The sequence below is a fragment of the Coregonus lavaretus genome (genome assembly GCF_964263955.1).
Source record: "Coregonus lavaretus genome assembly, chromosome: 23".
Lineage (NCBI taxonomy): Eukaryota > Metazoa > Chordata > Actinopteri > Salmoniformes > Salmonidae > Coregonus > Coregonus lavaretus.
In genome coordinates this window covers 15,688,963-15,711,023 of record NC_140010.1, presented here as the reverse complement: position 1 = coordinate 15,711,023, position 22,061 = coordinate 15,688,963, and the positions used below count along the sequence as shown (strand labels likewise).

The 22,061-nt window shown below is 43.6% G+C and overlaps 1 protein-coding gene across 1 annotated transcript in view; it reads right to left on the bottom strand.

Moving 5' to 3' along the window:
* Positions 1 to 22,061, bottom strand: part of LOC311150637 (adhesion G protein-coupled receptor L2-like) — a gene marked incomplete at its 5' end in the record, with an annotated part of 133,947 nt that overhangs the window by 37,568 nt on the left and 74,318 nt on the right. The window contains 4 exons of the mRNA XM_084188128.1: positions 671 to 709; positions 6,814 to 6,999; positions 7,756 to 7,859; positions 8,750 to 9,043. Coding sequence (XP_084044254.1) covers positions 671 to 709; positions 6,814 to 6,999; positions 7,756 to 7,859; positions 8,750 to 9,043 — 623 coding nt within the window. The remainder of the gene's footprint in view (positions 1 to 670; positions 710 to 6,813; positions 7,000 to 7,755; positions 7,860 to 8,749; positions 9,044 to 22,061) is intronic.

Genomic DNA, 22,061 nt, shown 5'->3' with positions numbered 1-22,061 from the left:
GACCTGCTCTCAGATTATAAACTCGAAGGAAAGGAAAATGACATGGAGAGAGAAAGGAATTAAAAAGACCCAACAAATCCGATATGAACACAAACACATTAATGGGACTGAACATGAATCCATCAGACAAACACAAAAATGTCAGCGAGAGGAAGAACAAGAAGACACTGGTAAAATGTAAGCACGTGAAAAACTGGGTACACTGCCACTTTGATCACACTTATGGGTGACAGGGAGGTACAATTACGGCCGTGGGAAGGCAATTACTCATACAACGCACAAGGAGCAGATAGGAGAGAGGGAGGGAGGGATCGAGAGAGGGATGGGGAATGAGGGGGATGGAGAGAGAGATAAGTGATAGAAGGAGAGATATTAAAGATAAGACATATTGACTGACAGACAGGCAGGCAGATAGACAGACAGACAGACAGGTGACTAGAGAGGTATTGAGATCGATGGACATACCGACAGGCTAACAAACACAGGCAGAAAGACAGGCTGGCAGATGCACAAGCAGAGAGACAGGTGGCCATGTTGTGCATACAGACAAGCCAGCAGATAATCACGGACAGACAGACAGACAGACACAGACAGAGCAACACCAACACTACTGATCATATTGTGGATACTTTAAGAGGTAGAGGTGTCTATGTGGAACCAGCAGGTATACCTTCATATATGCCCTGCAAGTCCTCTCTCTCTTTTGAAGCTTTTTAACAAAAAGACAGGATCAAGAACAAGAGACACACTATTAGGAAGCAAAAAGCTTAGGGGAAAGAAAGAGGTTAGTCTATGTCTTTAGAAAACATATATCCTAAAATATACCACTTACCCAACTCGAATCAGGAAGGAAATGATAATGTATAAACCTTATGTTAGGTAGATGAAATAAGATGCTCATAATATATTATGAAGCACATTCTAAATGTGTTTCGGAAGCAGTATCTGAATATGTATCTAGCTTACATAACTACAAGGGCTTTGCTGGCCGAGACAAAGCTGCACAGCATAGCGTTGTAGAGGGGGAATTGCTGAGATTAAATTCCTATGCTTTGCATTAACGATGCTTTATAAAGCACTGAGATAATTGTTAGGTTCTAAACGAACCGAGAATTGAGACAATAAACAAAGTAGGAGAGGGTAATTTGGATTCCATGGCACTGAGGTTATAACAGTCTGCCAGCTCTTGGTTTTATTTTAGAGCCTTTGTTGGTCTGTCTCAGTCAAAAGAGACTGGTTCATTATTCCCACAGCTAGCTAAGTCGTGGCTGCAGGAGTATAGCATTGTGCTGTTGTAAGACAGTACAGCCAGAACATAGACAGAAAGGTTCAGTCTAGGACTAGCTACAAAGGTAACAAAGAAAACCCTACGCCAAAATCCACTTTGCTTTTAGGATAGCTTTCACCTTTGCGTTCTGAATAACACTGTAAAACTGTCATTCATTTCTCCATATGACTGTGGCAGATTTGTGCTTGGGCCCTTCACTCAGAGAGACATGGTAAGTGCTCTGGAGGAGGGAAGGCAGCTCTGTTCTTGCCTGTCTGGTGGTAGAGAGGAGAGTTATTATGTGTTGGCTAGCAGGGGGCTGCTATCCATTAGCTCTTAGTCAGAGCTGCCAGGTGAGAAAGCTGCATTTTAGAACCCAGTCATTTCTAGGAAAAGGTGGGGCTGGAAGAATGAGCTCCCTCCCTCACCGCAGCCACAGCTCCCCCTAAGGGCTGGGGCTGCCTTTCCTCACTCCCTCCTCCACCTCACCTGGAGGAAGACTTGTGGTTGTGGAGGGGTGGGTGGGTGTTGGGGGTTAATGAGTGACTTATAATTAGCTTTACATTTGTGGGTTTTTCTTGTTTTTTCTTAACAAGCTAAATTATCTAACGTCATCGGCAGATAATTTATCTTATTTCAAGATATTTTACCTTAAATCGTCTTAATAAGGTAAATATCTTAAAATAAGATAAATGACTTGCTAAAATTTAACTTTCTGCAGTGAGAGTACCTTGAGGGGGGCAACGGGAGGGGCAGGGAGGGCAGGAGAGGAGGGAATACTACCCACCCAGATATATACACGCATGTTTATACAGTATATGGTGCTCAACTTAACTAGCCTACCTGGGGTCACATACAGTGCATTCGGAAAGTATTCAGACCCCTTCACATTTTCCAAATTTTGTTACGTTACGTTATTCTAAAATGTTTTTTTTTTTTTTTTTATCATCATCAATCTACAAAAACTGTAGTTTGTTTTGGTGTGCAAATGTATTACAAATAAAAAACTAAAATACCCTATTTACATATAGTACCAGTCAAAAGTTTGGACACACCTACTCATTCAAGGGTTTTTCTTTATTTTTACTATTTTCTACATTGTAGCATAATAGTGAAGACATCAAATCAAAATATATTTTAGATTTTAGATTCTTCAAAGTAGCCACCCTTTGCCTTGATGACAGATTTGCACTATCTTGGCATTCTCTCAAGCAGCTTCACCTGGAATGCTTTTCCAACAGTCTTGAAGGAGTTCCCACATATGCTGAGCACTTGTTGGCTTCTTTTCCTTCACTCTGCGGTCCAACTCATCCCAAAGCATATCAATTGGGTTGAGGTCGGGGGATTGTGGAGGCCAGGTCATCTGATGCAGCACTCCATCACTCTCCTTCTTGGTCAAATAGCCCTTACACAGCCTTGAGGTGTGTTGGGTCATTGTCCTGTTGAAAAACAAATGATAGTCCCACTAAGCGCAAACCAGATGGGATGGCGTATCGCTGCAGAATGCTGTGGGGGCCATGCTGGTTAAGTGTGCCTTGAATTCTAAATAAATCACAGACAGTGTCACCAGCAAAGCACCCCCACACCATCACACCTCCTCCTCCATGTTTCACGGTGGGACCACACATGCTGAGATCATCCGTTCACAGACTCTGCATCTCACGAAGACACGGCGGTTAGAACCAAAAATCTCAAATTTGGACTCATCAGACCAACGGACAGATTTCCTCTGGTCTAATGTCCATTGCTCGTGTTTCTTGGCCCAAGCAAGTCTCTTCTTCTTACTAGTGTCCTTTAGTAGTGGTTTCTTTGCACCAATCGACCATGAAGGCCTGATTCACGCAGGTCTCCTCTGACCAGCTGATGTTGAGATGTGTCTGTTACTTGAACTCTGTGAAGCATTTATTTGGGCTGCAATTTCTGAGGCTGGTAACTCTAATGAACTTATCCTCTGCAGCAGAGGTAACTCTGGGTCTTCCATTCCTGTGGTGGTCCTAATGAGAGCCAGTTTCATCATAGCGCTTGATGGCTTTTGCGACTGCACTTGAAGAAACTTTCAAAGTTCTTGAAATGTTCTGTATTGACTGACCTTCATGTCTTAAAGTAATGATGGACTGTCATTTCTCTTTGCTTATTTGAGCTGTTCTTGCCATAATATGGACTTCACCTTTTACCAAATAGGGCTATTTTTTTAACATTTATCTTCTGTATACCAAGCCTACCTTGTCACAACACAACTGATTGGCTCAAACACATTAAGAAGGAAAGAAATTCCATAAATTAACTTTTAACAAGGCACACCTGTTAATTGAAATGCATTCTAGGTGACTACCTCATGAAGCTGGTTGAGAGAATGCCAAGAGTGTGCAAAGCTGTCATCAAGGCAAAGGGTGGCTACTAGAAGAATCTCAAATCTCAAATATTTTTTCTTTTTTTTAACACTTTGGGTTACTACATGATTCCATATGTGTTATTTCATAGTGTTGAAGTCTTTACTATTATTCTACAATGTAGAAAATAGTAGAAATAAAGAAAAACCCTTGAATGAGTAGGTGTGTCCAAACCTTTGACTGGTACTGTAAGTATTCAGACCCTTTGCTGTGAGACTCTAAATTGAGCTCAGGTGCATCCTGTTTCCATTGATCATCCTTGAAATGTTTCTACAACTTGATTGGAGTCCACCTGTGGTAAATTCAAATGATTGGACATGATTTGGAAAGGCACACACCTGTCTATATAAGGTCCCACAGTTGACAGTGCATCTCAGAGCAAAAACCAAGTCATGAGGTCAAAGGAATTGTCCGTAGAGATCTGAGAGAGGTCTGTGCGAGGCACAGATCTGGGGAAGGGTACCAAAAAATGTCTGCAGCATTGAAGCTCCCCAAGAACACAGTGGCCTCCATCATTCTTAAATGGAAGAAGTTTGGAACCACCAAGACGCTTCCTAGAGCTGGCCGCCCGGCCAAACTGAGCAATAGTGGGATAAGGGCCTTGGTCAGGGAGGTGCCAAGAACCCATTGGTCACTCTGACAGAGCTCCAGAGTTCCTCTGTGGAGATGGGAGAACCTTCCAGAAGGACAACCATCTCTGCAGCATTCCACCAATCAGGCCTTTATGGTAGTGGCCAGACGGAAGACACCCTCAGTTAAAGGTACATGACAGCCCGCTTGGAGTTTGCCAAAAGGCACCTAAAGGACTCTCAGACCATGAGAAACAAGATGCTCTGGTCTGATGAAACCAAGATTGAACTATTTGGAAACCTGGCACCATCCCTACGGTGAAGCATGGTGGTGGTAGCATCATGCTGTGGGGATGCTTTTTCAGCGGCAGGGACTGGGAGAGTGGTCAAGATCGAGCGAAAGATGAACGGAGCAAAGTACAGAGAGATTCTTGATGAAAACCTGCTCCAGAGCGCTCAGGACCTCAGATTGGGGCGAAGGTTCACCTTCCAACAGGACAACGACCCTAAGCACACAGCCAAGACAACGCAGGTGTGGCTTCGGGACAAGTCTCTGAATATCAGAGCCAGGACTTGAACCCGATTGAACATCTCTGGAGAGACCTGAAAATAGCTGTGCAGCGATGCTCCCCATCCAACCTGACAGAGCTTGAGATGATCTGCAGAGAACAATGGGAGAAACTTCCCAAATACAGATGTGCCAAGCTTGTAGCGTCATACCCAAGAAGACTTGAGGCTGTAATCGCTGCCAAAGATAATTCAACAATGTACTGAGTAAAGGGTCTGAATACTTACAGTTGAAGTTGGACGTTTACATACACCTTAGCCAAATACATTTAAACTCAGTTTTTCACAATTCCTGACATTTAATCCTAGTAAAAATTCCCTCTCTTAGGTCAGTTAGGATCACCACTTCATTTTAAGAATGTGAAATGTCAGAATAATAGTAGAGATCATTATTTATTTAAGCTTTTATTTCTTTCATCACATTCCCAGTGGGTCAGAAGTTTACATACACTCAATTAGTATTTGGTAGCATTGCCTTTAAATTGTTTAACTTGGGTCAAACGTTTCGGGTAGTCTTCCACAAGCTTCCCACAATAAGTTGGGTAAATTTTGGCTCATTCCTCCTGACAGAACTCGTGTAACTGAGTCAGGTTTGTAGGCCTCCTTGCTCACACATGCTTTTTCAGTTCGACTCACACATTTTCTATAGGATTGATGTCAGGGCTTTGTGATGGCCACTCCAATACCTTGACTTCGTTGTCCTTAAGCAAATCACCCCAACAGCATGATGTTGCCACACCCATGCTTTTTTTTTTGTCATTTAGCAGACGCTCTTATCCAGAGCGACTTACAGTTAGTGAGTGCATACATTTTACATACTGGCCCCCCGTGCTTCACAGTTGGGATGGTGTTCTTTGGCTTGCAAGCTTCCCCCTTTTTCTTCCAAACATAACGATGGTCATTATGGCCAAACAGTTCTATTTTTGTTTCATCAGACCAGAGGACATTTCTCCAAAAAGTACAATCTTTGTCCCCATGTGCAGTTGCAAACCGTAGTCTGGCTTTTTTATGGCGGTTTTGGAGCAGTGGCTTCTTCCTTGCTGAGCGGCCTTTCAGGTTATGTCGATATAGGACTTGTTTTACTGTGGATATAGATACTTTTTTACTTGTTTCCTCCAGCATCTTCACAAGGTCCTTTGCTGTTGTTCTGGGATTGATTTTCACTTTTCGCACCAAAGTACGTTCATCTCTAGGAGACAGAACGCGTCTCCTTCCTGAGCGGTATGACGGCTGCGTGGTCCCATGGTGTTTATACTTGCGTACTATTGTTTGTACAGATGAACGTGGTACCTTCAGGCGTTTGGAAATTGCTCCCAAGGATGAACCAGACTTGTGGAGGTCTACAATGTTTTTTCTGAGGTCTTGGCTGATTTCTTTTTATTTTCCCATGATGTCAAGCAAAGAGGCACTGAGTTTGAAGGTAGGCCTTGAAATACATCCACAGGTACACCTCCAATTGACTCAAATTATGTCAATTAGCCTATCAGAAGCTTCTAAAGCCATGACATCATTTTCTGGAATTTTCCAAGCTGTTTAAAGGCACAGTCAACTTAGTGTACTTCTGACCCACGGGAATTGTGATACATTGAATTATAAGTGAAATCATCTGTCTGTAAACAATTGTTGGAAAAATTACTTGTGTCATGCACAAAGTAGATGTCCTAACCGACTTGCCAAAACTATAGTTTGTTAACAAGAAATGTGTGGAGTGGTTGAAAAACGAGTTTTAATGACTCCAACATAAGTGTATGTAAACTTCCGACTTCAACTGTATGTAAATGTGATATGAGGGTTTTTTCTTTTACATTTGCAACAAAATCTAAAAACCTGTTTTTGCTTTGTCATTATGGGGTATTGTGTGTAGATTGAAAACAATGTTATCAATTTTATAATAAGGTTGTAACGTAACAAAATGTGGAAAAAGTGAAGGGGTCTGAATACTTTCCGAATGCACTGTACACTCAGATTTACAGTATGTACTTGAAGCGTCTGCTAAATGGCATATATTATTTTATATTACCTTGTTGAAGCTCCGCCCGGTCGAGTCCTTGTCTTTAGGTAATAGCTCCTGGAGCTGAGCATCCAGGATGTCAACCAGCTGCTCCATGAGACGCACTGACGAGCTGACGTCACCGGCAAACACCGGGCCCTGTGTGTGGTGGGCCAGCTCATTGGCTAGTTGAGCCGCATTCTCCCCACTACGGATCTAGAGTTGGAAAAAAAAACTGCAATATTAAAGGCCCCGTTTAAGCTTTTAATTACTTGTTTCTTACTAAATGTAAGATCTGAATTTGATCACTCTTTTGTTGCTACCAATTTTCCTACGCCGCAGGAAATGTAGATGAGCTTCGTGATTTACATAAATTCACTGAAAACCTGCACTAACACAAGGTTATATTAACAGTATTCCACTTTCCATGAAGCCTCATTTTGACCACATAATAGCCTAACCATCAATCAAGCAAAATGTTTGACTAAATGTTCAAATCCTGTTGCTGCAGGATTATTTAGCTGCGACAATACAGGTCAAATTAAGATCCGTACCTGGAATGTGGTACGTTAACTATGTGATAACAATGGATACTACTGATTTCATGTTGAGAAAGGAAGAAAACAGCACAGCAGGAAAAGTCTCAGGGTCATTGGTGCAACATCTTTGGATGATAGGCATCACAGTGTCAGACCAGTACACAAGTAATGTATCACATACTGATTAAAACTCAAATCAATATTAATGCTGCTAGCTATAGGCCACATAAATTCACAGAACATTTTTGTTCATATCTAGGAGTCATTCAGTGGAATACAGTATGTATGGGCAAACCACGTCCTTAGTCTTGCAACCAACAAGGTGCCATACAAACACAGATACACTGTGCCCTTTCAGATAAAGTAGAGAAAAGTTGGTGTGTTGTTTTGTTCCTTCCCTCCCTGCCACCCAGGAGCCACACTGCTGACCAACCTTTTGTGCCACTTGAGCAACCCAGTGGGAGGTACAGTTGCTGAGGTCGGGCCCCTTTGGGTTCCAGGTCTCCCCTGCTACTGTGCAGAGGTAGGAGGCGATGCCTGGAGAAACACACAACAAACAACAGTTACACAACCCTCTATTGTCTGTTTTTATTGTGTATTGTATGTGTGCATTTATTTGTGTAACTTTTTGTGATGTTGCTGACCACTGCCATCTTGAATACACGGTTATATCTCTTGCAAAATAGATTGTATCGCAATGAGAATAGCCTGTTTAAATAAAGGTTCAATACAAATAAATTAAATAGAGGCCAGGCCAACTCTTTGTCCTCCTACTGCTCCTGTCCTCCTCTTAACTGGCCTCTGTAGAGCAGGACAAACAAATGACTGAGGACAGCCATGGTCAAAAAAAGCTATGATGTGAAACATGGCTGACCAGTAGGAACTAGGAAGATTGCCAGCTTTGTGATGTCTAACTGAGTGGACACTAGACTGTGAGAGATTCTCATACATTTCAGCTATATACTGTAGGAATCACTGTCTGTGTCCTTGTAGTCTAACTGCTGGTTGTCAATTAATAAGATGCTCTGTACTGCATATTTTACTGCATTCTTCTCAACAATGAACAGTGTTGCCATAGTGTTACTACCTATTTGTAAGCCTTCATGTCAGGCATTCCATACATTCCATTTCCATATTATTGAAATAACAATGATAAGTCATCCCCCCACCTACCGTTTCTTTTATCTTCCTATATTGTCTGTTTTGACAGTTCCGTCACGGAATAATTGATTATTTGGCACTATTAGCATATTGTAGGTAATGAACATCACATCTTGGCACCTTGTCTAATGTAAGGAAGGCTATATGAAAGACAAATGTGTAAACACACTAACATGTTCATACACAGAGGAACACATACCCCTGCGCGCACGCACCCACCCCCACACCCACACCCACACACACACCCTCCCGGTTCCTGATAGTACCTTTGGTTCCTTTGGGGCAGGGTCTCTCCACTGTGGCTCCAGTGTGTGTCTGGGGCCAGGAGATACCCCTCCTCATCGCTCCCTCACAGAAGCGCCTGGGGGTGGGAGGGATCACTGGGGTGGTGGGGTCAGCTGTACCATGGGGGTCCTCCGCAGGGTTACCCACCTCTCTCTCTCTCCCATCCCTGGGGTCTGCTGGAACCGTGGTGTTAACTGGGCCCTTGACTGTGACTGTGGTGGTGATGATAGTGGTGGTCTCAGGCAGGGCCGAGGAGACGTCTTCTATAGTTGGCACTAGGAGAAGATGAGAGGAGAGAGAAAAGTGATGGTTATAGCTTTAATAAAACCCAGCCTTACCTTTAACTCCCTTTCAGACATACATCAGATACATCAGTCAGCAGGGAAAGTTCAAGGTAAACTCAGCAAAAAAAGAAACGTCCCTTTTTCAGAACCCTGTCTTTCAAAGATAATTCGTAAAAATCCAAATAACTTCACAGATCTTCATTGTAAAGGGTTTAAACACTGTTTCCATTGCTTGTTCAATGAACCATAAACAATTAATGAACATACACCTGTGAAACGGTCGTTAAGACACTAACAGCTTACAGACGGTAGGCAATTAAGGTCACAGTTATGAAAACTTAGGACACTAAAGAGGCCTTTCTACTGACTCTGAAAAACACCAAAAGAAAGATGCCCAGGGTCCCTGCTCATCTGCGTGAACGTGCCTTAGGCATGCTGCAAGGAGGCATGAGGACTGCAGATGTGGCCAGGGCAATAAATTGCAATGTCCGTACTGTGAGACGCCTAAGACAGTGCTACAGGGAGACAGGACGGACAGTGGCAGACCACGTGTAACAACACCTGCACAGGATCGGTACATCCGAACATCACACCTGCGGGACAGGTACAGGATGGCAACAACAACTGCCCGAGTTACACCAGGAACGCACAATCCCTCCATCAGTGCTCAGACTGTCCGCAATAGGCTGAGAGAAACTGGACTGAGGGCTTGTAGGCCTGTTGTAAGGCAGGTCCTCACCAGACATCACCGGCAACAATGTCGCCTATGGGCACAAACCCACCGTCGATGGACCAGACAGGACTGGCAAAAAGTGCTCTTAACTGACGAGTCGCGGTTTTGTCTCACCAGGGGTGATGGTCGGAGTCGCGTTTATCGTCGAGGAATGTGCGTTACACCGAGGCCTGTACTCTGGAGCGGGATCGATTTGGAGGTGGAGAGTCTGTCATGGTCTGGGGCGGTGTGTCACAGCATCATCGGACTGAGCTTGTTGTCATTGCAGGCAAATTCAACGCTGTGCGTTACAGGGAAGACATCCTCCTCCCTCATGTGGTACCCTTCTTGCAGGCTCATCCTGACATGACCCTCCAGCATGACAATGCCACCAGCCATACTGCTCGTTCTGTGCGTGATTTCCTGCAAGAAAGGAATGTCAGTGTTCTGCCATGGCCAGCGAAGAGCCCGGATCTCAATCCCATTGAGCATGTCTGGGACCTGTTGGATCGGAGGGTAAGGGCTAGGGCCATTCCCCCCAGAAATGTCCAGGAACTTGCAGGTGCCTTGGTGGAAGAGTGGGGTAACATCTCACAGCAAGAACTGGCAAATCTGGTGCAGTCCATGAGGAGGAGATGCACTGCAGTACTTAATGCAGCTGGTGGCCACACCAGATACTGACTGTTACTTTTGATTTTGTTCAGGGACACATTATTCAATTTCTGTTAGTCACATGTCTGTGGAACTTGTTCAGTTTATGTCTCAGTTGTTGAATCTTGTTATGTTCATACAAATATTTACACATGTTAAGTTTGCTGAAAATAAACGCAGTTGGCATTGAGAGGACGTTTCTTTTTTTGCTGAGTTTAGTTTCAGTGTTTTAGTTCCACACCGCTTGGAGGAATGGCTGCTCTATGCTCTACTCTACACATCTACTGAGTCACGTCTACTGGAGAGTCTACTGCAGCACTCTACTCTACTCCTGCTCTCTCTGTTCTGTTAGGAAGAGGAAACCTGCAAACACTACACTATCTCAGGTATGTTCACCTTTACCCAATCCTGAAAATAACAGTAGGACAGGTAGTGTGGCAGCATCCGCCTGGCCTGGCTCTGCTTGTGAGTGATTTTCTTCTTGAGGGAGAGTCAGTACCTTGGGCTGATTTAATGTCAACAGGAAGACAAAGCCTGCCCACATTTTACTATTTTCTCCTCAATTTAATCTCTCCCCTTGATCAAGCCGGCGTAAGAAAACTAAACTGGAATACTCTGGGCAAAAACCATACATCAGCAATAATGCTCAGCTGCTATATTCAATGCACAGCTATAAAGAAAATCTGTGTGTGTGAGTGCGTGTGCGCAAGTGTGTGTTGTGGTCACCAAGAAGGTGTGGTCTCTAGCCTTTTCTACAGTGTCTACCCATTTGTGTGATTACAGTACTGTGAATGTACAGTAGAAGGATGTTTGAATGAAAGAGGGAAATGGGAAAATAGATATAGAAGGGTACAGAGAAAACAGTACATGTGTGCATGCTTGGCATGCATGTCTGTATGCGTACAGCCCGTGTATGTCCAACAGTGACTATGTGCATGATGACTACACTGGCTGCACTCCACACTGCCCTTTCCCACCTGGACAAGAGGAACACCTACGTGAGAATGCTATTCATTGACTACAGCTCAGCATTCAACACCATAGTGCCCTCAAAGCTCATCACTAAGCTAAGGATCCTGGGACTAAACACCTCCCTCTGCAACTGGATCCTGGACTTCCTGATGGGCCAACCCCAGGTGGTAAGGGTAGGTAACAACACATCTGCCACACTGATCCTCAACACGGGGGCCCCTCAGGGGTGCGTGCTCAGTCCCCTCCTGTACTCCCTGTTCACCCATGACTGCATGGCCAGGCACGACTCCAACACCATCATTAAGTTTGCCAACGACACAACAGTGGTAGGCCTGATCACCGACAACGATGAGACAGCCTATAGGGAGGAGGTCAGAGACCTGGCAGTGTGGTGCCAGGATAACAACCTCTCCCTCAACGTGACCAAGACAAAGGAGATGATTGTGGACTACAGGAAAAAAAAGAGGACTGAGCACGCCCCCATTCTCATCGACGGGGCTGTAGTGGAACAGGTTGAGAGCTTCAAGTTCCTTGGTGTCCACATCACCAACAAACTATCATGGTCCAAACACACCAAGACAGTCATGAAGTGGGCACGACAAAGCCTATTCCCCCTCAGGAGACTGAAAAGATTTGGCATGGGTCCTCAGATCCTCAAAAAATTCTACAGGTGCACCATCGAGAGCATCCTGACTGGTTGCATCACCGCCTGGTATGGCAACTGCTTGGCCTCCGACTGCAAGGCACTACAGAGGGTAGTGCGTACGGCCCAGTACATCACTGGGGCCAAGCTTCCTGCCATCCAGGACCTCTATACCAGGCGGTGTCAGAGGAAGGCCTTCAAAATTGTCAAAGACTCCAGCCACCCTAGTCATAAACTGTTCTCTCTGCTACCGCACGGCAAGCGGTACCTGAGTGCCAAGTCTAGGTCCAAAAGACTTCTCAACAGCTTCTACCCCCAAGCCATAAGACTCCTGAACAGCTAATCATGGCTACCCGGACTATTTGCACTGCCCCCCCCACCCCATATTTTTACGCTGCTGCTACTCTGTTAATTATTTATGAATAGTCACTTTAACTCTACCCACATGTACATACAGTGGGGAGAACAAGTATTTGATACACTGCTGATTTTGCAGATTTTCCTACTTACAAAGCATGTAGAGGTCTGTAATTTTTATCATAGGTACACTTCAACTGTGAGAGACGGAGTCTAAAACAAAAATCCAGAAAATCACATTGTAGGATTTTTAAGTAATTAATTTGCATTTTATTGCATGACATAAGTATTTGATCACCTACCAACCAGTAAGAATTCCGGCTCTCATAGACCTGTTAGTTTTTCTTTAAGAAGCCCTCCTGTTCTCCACTCATTACCTGTATTAACTGCACCTGTTTGAACTCGTTACCTGTATAAAAGACACCTGTCCACACACTCAATCAAACAGACTCCAACCTCTCCACAATGGCCAAGACCAGAGAGCTGTGTAAGGACATCAGGGATAAAATTGTAGACCTGCACAAGGCTGGGATGGGCTACAGGACAATAGGCAAGCAGCTTGGTGAGAAGGCAACAACTGTTGGCGCAATTATTAGAAAATGGAAGAAGTTCAAGATGACGGTCAATCACCCTCGGTCTGGGGCTCCATGGAAGATCTCACCTCGTGGGGCATCAATGATCATGAGGAAGGTGAGGGATCAGCCCAGAACTACACGGCAGGACCTGGTCAATGACCTGAAGAGAGCTGGGACCACAGTCTCAAAGAAAACCATTAGTAACACACTACGCCGTCATGGATTAAAATCCTGCAGCGCACGCAAGGTCCCCCTGCTCAAGCCAGCGCATGTCCAGGCCCGTCTGAAGTTTGCCAATGACCATCTGGATGATCCAGAGGAGGAATGGGAGAAGGTCATGTGGTCTGATGAGACAAAAATATAGCTTTTTTGTCTAAACTCCACTCGCCGTGTTTGGAGGAAGAAGAAGGATGAGTACAACCCCAAGAACACCATCCCAACCGTGAAGCATGGAGGTGGAAACATCATTCTTTGGGGATGCTTTTCTGCAAAAGGGACAGGACGACTGTACCGTATTGAGGGGAGGATGGATGGGGCCATGTATCGCGAGATCTTGGCCAACAACCCCCTTCCCTCAGTAAGAGCATTGAAGATGGATCGTGGCTGGGTCTTCCAGCATGACAACGACCCGAAACACACAGCCAGGGCAACTAAGGAGTGGCTCCATAAGAAGCATCTCAAGGTCCTGGAGTGGCCTAGCCAGTCTCCAGACCTGAACGCAATAGAAAATCTTTGGAGGGAGCTGAAAGTCCATATTGCCCAGCGACAGCCCCGAAACCTGAAGGATCTGGAGAAGGTCTGTATGGAGGAGTGGGCCAAAATCCCTGCTGCAGTGTGTGCAAACCTGGTCAAGACCTACAGGAAACATATGATCTCTGTAATTGCAAACAAAGGTTTCTGTACCAAATATTAAGTTCTGCTTTTCTGATGTATCAAATACTTAAGTCATGCAATAAAATGCAAATTAATTACTTAAAAATCATACAATGTGATTTTCTGGATTTTTGTTTTAGATTCCGTCTCTCACAGTCGAAGCGTACCTATGATAAAAATTACAGACCTCTACATGCTTTGTAAGTAGGAAACACTGCAAAATCGGCAGTGTATCAAATACTTGTTCTCCCCACTGTATTACTTCAACTACCTCAACTAGCCGGTGCCCCCGCACATTGACTCTGCACCGGTACCCCCCTGTATATATAGCCTCCCTACTGTTATTTTATTTTACTGCTCTTTTTTTCTCTCAACACTTTTTTGTTGTTGTTTTATTTTACTTTTTTATTAAAAATAAATGCACTGTTGGTTAAGGGCTTTAAGTAAGCATTTCACTGTAATGTCTGCACCTATTGTATTTGGCGCATGTGGCCAATAAAATTTGATTTGATTTGATTTCTATATTATACCCACGATCGCTAGCGCTGATAAGAGCTGGCTTCCCACAATGAGGTCTGCTACTCTGAACGTCCTGGAGTGCCGTCTTCAGAGGCCCAGGGTGCTTCTGGAAACAGGCAATATTATGCTATCTGATGCCCCATCATCAGACTGGAACGAACTGCAAAAATCTCTGAAGCTGGAGACTTATCTCCCTTACTAACTTTAAGCATCAGTTGTCAGAGCAGCTTACCGATCACTGCACCTGTACACAGCCATTCTGAAATTAGCCCACCCAACTACCTCATCCACATATTGTTATTTACATTGTTATTTCTTTTTCTCATTTGCACCCCAGTATCTCTATTTGCACATCATCTTGTGGACACCTATCTCTCCAGTGTTAATACAAAATTGTAATTATTTTGCACTATGGCCTATTTATTGCCTTACCTCCATAACTTACTACATTTGCACACACTGTATATAGATTTTCTATTGTGTTATTGACTGTACGTTTTGTTTTTGTTTATTCCATATGTAACTCTGTGTTGTTGTTTTTAATCGCACTGCTTTGCTTTATCTTGGCCAGGTCACAGTTGTAAATGAGAACTTGTTCTCAACTGGCTTACCTGGTTAAATAAAAGGTACAAAAATAAAATAAAATAAAAATAAAAGATATCTATTTCCTCCCCACCTGAATGGTGACAATGCCCACATTTAGCATCTGGGCACTGGAGCCAATCAGGCCATCAGGAGACTCGTCGTCTTTGTTTTGTGTTTCCATTTCAGTGGAATATTGAAGTTCATAAAGTCCTGTCTGTGTCTGTCTGTGTTTAGGAAGGGAAAAAAAGAGCTTAAAGTGCATAACCAACAATACATTAAATATAGCATGACGCGCTGTGGTTCTCAGAGAAAAAGAGGAGGATAAAAAAGTGTCCCAGGCAGCGACACATTTCTATTTAGAAATGTCAGGCAGGATCGGTCAGCCGTGTTGCTGTGTTATGACATTTCACTCAATGACCTTTTCTCCCATGGCAGAAGCAGTGTTTAATTGGGCCGTACTCCTTCCTTCATTGTGCGTCCGTCTGTCTGTCAGCCACGCATTCACTTGCTTGTTCACACATTTCTGAGCACGAAGTCACGATGCAAATGGAACGTCTGACATATGCCCAGTGTATTGTTGTGAGAACAGATGTTGAGAGGAGCTTATATACTGAACAAAAATAAACGTAACATGCAACAATTTCAAAGATTTTACTGAGTTACAGTTCATATAAGGAAATCAGTCAATTGAAATGAATTCATTAGGCCCTAATCTATGGATTTCACATGACTGAACAGGGGTGCAGCCATGGGTGGGCCTTGGAGGGCATAGGCCCACCCACTTGGCATCCAGGCCCACCCACTGGGGAGCCAGGCCCAACCAATCAGAATGAGTTTTTCCCCACAAAAGGGCTTTACTACAGACAGAAATACTCCTCACCGCACCTCGCCCCCTCACCGCACCCACCCCTCCATACATGTGGAGGTCCTGGGCTGGCGTGGTTACACGTGGTCTGCAGTTGGACGTACTGTCAAAGTCTCTAAAACGAGAACATTCAATTCTCTGGCAACAGCTCTAGTGGACATTCCTGCAGTCAGCATGCCAATTGCACACTCCCTCAAAACTTGAGACATCTGTGGCATTGTGTTGTGTGACAAAACTGCACAATTCTAAGTGGCCTTTTATTGTCCCCAGCACAAGGTGCACCTTGTAATGATCATGCTGTTTAATCAGCTTCTTGATATGCCACACCTGTCAGGTGGATGGATTATTTTGGCAAAAGAGAAATGCTCACTAACAGTGAACAAATTTGTGCACAACATTTGAGAGAAATAAGCTTTTTATGTGAATGGAACATTTCTGGGATTTTTTTATTTCTGCTCAATAAACATGGGACCAACACTTTACATGTTGCATTTATATTTTTGTTCAGTGTAATTTCAGGTCTCTCTGTCTGTGTCTGTCTCTCTCTGCCACTCTTTCTGTCCCTGTCCCAAGTGGCTGTGAGAGAATAAATGCTTACGGAAACTGCAAAATACCAGCATACTGAGAAAAACACTTATACCACAGAGTCACTATTCTCTGTGCACCAGTCTAATTTAAGCTCTAGAGACTATCATAGCTATTGATGTGCACTGGAATTCTGGTTTAGTTGTAATTTAGAAGTGACTGAGTGTGAACCCCCGACTGCCTCTACAGCGATAGATAGATGAAGAAGAAAAAAATGGAGAAAAAAAACAACAACTAAAGAAATAGAATCTAAACCACTTGTCAAAGAGGCCCATCTTCCTGTTACATTTATCTTGATGTCTCCATCCACCGACTGGCCACACTCTACAATTTTCTTTTGATTATGATGAGCCATTTCACCAATGGCGGTTGAAAGCTGTGTGTCCTCTGCTAGCACTCAGCCCAGAGAGGGGCCATCTCAATTAGCTGTCATTTCACTCAAGAGCCTAAAGGTTCAATGCAGCTGTTTTTATCTCAATATCAAATAATTTCTGGCTAGCAATTAAGTACCTTACTGTGATTGTTTTCAATTAAAATGGTCAAAAATAGAGCAAATAGCAATTTCTCAAGCTAGAATTTAGCTAGGAGTGTCTGGGAGTGGTCTAAGTGGGGAGGGAAAAACTGAAAACTAGCTGTTACCGGCAGAGAGGTTTGGAACTCTTTTTTTATTGGTCTATTAACTAATTTACCGCCTGGTGATGTCACCAGGCAGGCCAAAACTCTATCCCACCAAACAGCTCTTACACTAAAAGGGCATTATCATAATTTTCACAGTATTATTCAAACCGCATAAGCCCTAGTCGTACGGGATTAATTTTACTGGGGGAGATAGAGTTACGTAATTATGTGCAAAAGCACAAATCCCCACATCTGTATTTTTAAAGCCAAGTTCTTCCACACCAATCTCGACAAACCATTTCTGTATGGACCTCACTTTGTGCAAGGGGGCATTGTTATGCTGAAACAGGAAAGGCCTTTCCCAAACTGTTGCCACAAAGTTGGAAGCACAGAATCGTCTAGAATGTCATTGTATTCTGTAGCGTTAAGATTTCCCTTCACTGGAACTAAGGGGCCTAGCCCGAACCATGAAAAACAGCCCCAGACCATTATTCCTCACTGTGCATTGGGGCAGGTAGCGTTCTCCTGGCATCCGCCAAGCCCAGATCAATTCAAATCAAATTATATTTGTCACATGCGCTGAATACAACAGGTAGACCTTCCAGTGAAATGCTTACTTACAGATTCGTCCGTCGGACTGCCAAATGGTGAAGCGTGATTCATCACTCCAGAAAACGCATTTCCACTGCTCCAGAGTCCAATGGCGGCGAGCTTTACACCACTCCAGCCAACGCTTGGCATTGCGCATCGTGATCTTAACCTTGTGGCTGCTCGACCGTGTGGCTGCTCGACCATGGAAACCCATTTCATGAAGCTCCCGACGAACAGTTCTTGTGCTGACGTTGCTTCCAGAGGCAGTTTGGAACTCGGTAGTGAGTGTTGTAACCGAGGACAGACGATTTTTACGCGTTACGCGCTTCAGCACTCACCGGTCTTGTGCTGTGAGCTTGTGTGGCCTACCACTTTGCGGCTGAGCCGTTGTTGCTCCTAGATGTTTCCACTTCACAATAACAGCACTTACAGTTGACCGGGGCAGCTCTAGCAGGGCAGAAATTTGACAAACTGACTTGTTGGAAAGGTGGCATCCTATTACGGTGCCACGTTGAAAGTCACTGAGCTCTTCAGTAAGGCCAATCTACTGCTAATGTTTGTCTATGGAGATTGCATGGCTGTGTGCTCGATTTTATACACCTGTCAGCAACGGGTGTGGCTGAAATAGCCGAATCCACTAATTTGAAGGGGTGCCCACATACCTTTGTATACACAGTTGAAGTCGGAAGTTTAAATACACCTTAGCCAAATACATTTAAACTCAGTTTTTCACAATTCCTGACATTTAATCCTAGTAACATAGTAGAGAGAATTATTTATTTCAGCTTTTATTTCTTTCATCACAATCCCAGTGGGTCAGAAGTTTACATACACTCTATTAGTATTTGGTAGCGTTGCTTTTACATTGTTTAATTTGGGTCAAACGTTTCGGCTAGCCTTCCACAAGCTTCCCACAATAAGTTGGGTGAATTTTGGCCCATTCCTCCTGACAGAACTGGTGTAACTGAGTCAGGTTTGTAGGACTCCTTGCTCGCACATGCTTTTTCAGTTCTGCCCAATAATTTTCTATAGGATTGAGGTCAGGGCTTTGTGATGGCCACTCCAATACCTTGACTTTGTGGTCCTTAAGCCATTTTGCCATAACTTTGGAAGTACGCTTGGGGTCAGTGTTCATTTGGAAGACCCATTTGCGACCAAGCTTTAACTTCCTGACTGACGTCTTGAGATGTTGCTTCAATATATCCACATAATTTTCCTTCCTCATGATGCCATCTATTTTGTGAAGTGCACCAGTCCCTCCTGCACCAAAGCACCCCCATAGCATGATGCTGCCACCCCTGTGCTTCACGGTTGGGATGGTGTTCTTCGGCTTGCAAGCGCCCCCCTTTTTCCGCCAAACATAACGATGGTCATTATGGCCAAACAGTTCTATTTTTGTTTCATCAGACCAGAGGACATTTCTCCAAAAAGTACAATCTTTGTCCCCATGTGCAGTTGGCTTTTTTATGGCGGTTTTGGAGCAGTGGCTTCTTCCTTGCTGAGCGGCCTTTCAGGTTATGTCAATATAGGACTCGTTTTACTGTGGATATAGATACTTTTGTACCTGTTTCCTCCAGCATCTTCACAAGGTCCTTTGCTGTTGTTCTGGGATTGATTTGCACTTTTCGCACCAAAGTACAGTGGGGAAAAAAAGTATTTAGTCAGCCACCAATTGTGCAAGTTCTCCCACTTAAAAAGATGAGAGAGGCCTGTAATTTTCATCATAGGTACACGTCAACTATGACAGACAAAATGAGATAAAAAAAATCCAAAAAATCACATTGTAGGATTTTTAATGAATTTATTTGCAAATTATGGTGGAAAAGTAGTATTTGGTCAATAACAAAAGTTTCTCAATACTTTGTTATATACCCTTTGTTGGCAATGACACAGGTCAAACGTTTTCTGTAAGTCTTCACAAGGTTTTCACACACTGTTGCTGGTATTTTGGCCCATTCCTTCATGCATATCTCCTCTAGAGCAGTGATGTTTTGGGGCTGTCGCTGGGCAACACAGACTTTCAACTCCCTCCAAAGATTTTCTATGGGGTTGAGATCTGGAGACTGGCTAGGCCACTCCAGGACCTTGAAATGCTTCTTACGAAGCCACTCCTTCGTTGCCCGGGTGGTGTGTTTGGGATCATTGTCATGCTGAAAGACCCAGCCACGTTTCATCTTCAATGCCCTTGCTGATGGAAGGAGGTTTTCACTCAAAATCTCACGATACATGGCCCTATTCATTCTTTCCTTTACACTGATCAGTCGTCCTGGTCCCTTTGCAGAAAAACAGCCCCAAAGCATGATGTTTCCACCCCCATGCTTCACAGTAGGTATTGTGTTCTTTGGATGCAACTCAGCATTCTTTGTCCTCCAAACACGACGAGTTGAGTTTTTACCAAAAAGTTATATTTTGGTTTCATCTGACCATATGACATTCTCCCAATCCTCTTCTGGATCATTCAAATGCACTCTAGCAAACTTCAGACGGGCCTGGACATGTACTGGCTTAAGCAGGGGGACACGTCTGGCACTGCAGGATTTGAGTCCCTGGCGGCGTAGTGTGTTACTGATGGTAGGCTTTGTTACTTTGGTCCCAGCTCTCTGCAGGTCATTCACTAGGTCCCCCTGTGTGGTTCTGGGATTTTTGCTCACCGTTCTTGTGATCATTTTGACCCCACGGGGTGAGATCTTGCGTGGAGCCCCAGATCGAGGGAGATTATCAGTGGTCTTGTATGTCTTCCATTTCCTAATAATTGCTCCCACAGTTGATTTCTTCAAACCAAGCTGCTTACCTATTGCAGATGCAGTCTTCCCAGCCTGGTGCAGGTCTACAATTTTGTTTCTGGTGTCCTTTGACAGCTCTTTGGTCTTGGCCATAGTGGAGTTTGGAGTGTGACTGTTTGAGGTTGTGGACAGGTGTCTTTTATACTGATAACAAGTTCAAACAGGTGCCGGTAACGAGTGGAGGACAGAGGAGCCTCTTAAAGAAGAAGTTACAGGTCCGTGAGAGCCAGAAATCTTGCTTGTTTGTAGGTGACCAAATACTTATTTTCCAACATAATTTGCAAATATATTCATAAAAAATCCTACAATGTGATTTTCTAGAGAAAAAAATCTCATTTTGTCTGTCATAGTTGACGTGTACCTATGATGAAAATTACAGGCCTCTCTCATCTTTTTAAGTGGGAGAACTTGCACAATTGGTGGCTGACTAAATACTTTTTTTCCCCACTGTACGTTCATCTCTAGGAGACAGAACATGTCTCCTTCCTGAGCGGTATGACAGCTGCATGGTCCCATGGTTTTTATACTTGCGTACTATTGTTTGTACAGATGAACGTGGTACCTTCAGGCATTTGGAAATTGCTCCCAAGGATGAACCAGACTTGTGGAGGTCTACAAAAACATTTCTGAAGTCTTGGCTGATTTCTTTTGATTTTCCCATGGTCAAGCAAAGAGGCACTGAGTTTGAAGGTAGGCCTTGAAATACATCCACAGGTACACCTCCAATTGACTCAAATTATGTAAATGAACCTATCAGAAGCTTCTAAAGCCATGACATCATTTTCTGGAATTTTCCAAGCTGTTTAAAGGCACAGTCAACTTAGTGTATGTACACTTCTGACCCACTGGAATTGTGATACAGTGAATTATAAGTGAAATAATCTGTCTGTAAACAATTATTGGAAAAATTACTTGTGTCATGCACAAAGTAGATGTCCTAACCGACTTGCCAAAACTATAGTTTGTTAGTAACAAATTTGTGGAGTGGTTGAAAAACAAGTTTTAATGACTCCAACCTAAGTGTATGTAAACTTGCGACTTCAACTGTCTATAGTCTATGAAGGGCCTACATGTTTTAACATTCACAGTAAATGCTTTCGTTTATACGTTTTGTGCCAATGAATTGAACATGGGCAAATGCGTCAGTAAAAAAATATTGTGCCTATTTAATGCAACCCTTGCTGTTAATAGATCGCAAAGCAGCATTACAACTGAGCTACATTTGGGGAAATTACAAGTTCACTTTCTCATCCAGAGCCTAAAAACGCATCTGAAGTGCAAGTGTGTTGTTTAGCTCACATCTGCAGGCTGGTGGCACTTCCTCAATTCAAATATAATGGCGACACTATACCAAAGATGGTTTGGTATGGTTTAGAAACTTGAGTTATCGGTGTATCCTGTTATCACCTAGACATGTTGAAATATCTCCAGGCCTAGAATAAAAACCTCCAGTCTTGCGTCATAACTGTCAATAAAAAATATAAATAATTACAGGGGGCAGTTTGGAAAAAATTCATCCCGTCCGAATCGTCCTCTGGAATAACAGACATTCTGGGGTAATAATTACATAACCAACATGCTCTAGTAATACCATAGAGATAGAGGACTAATCTTTGTATCTGTGCCATTATAGCGTCTGTGACAGCATGGGCAGCGCAACTGAGGCGATCTCCATTTTGA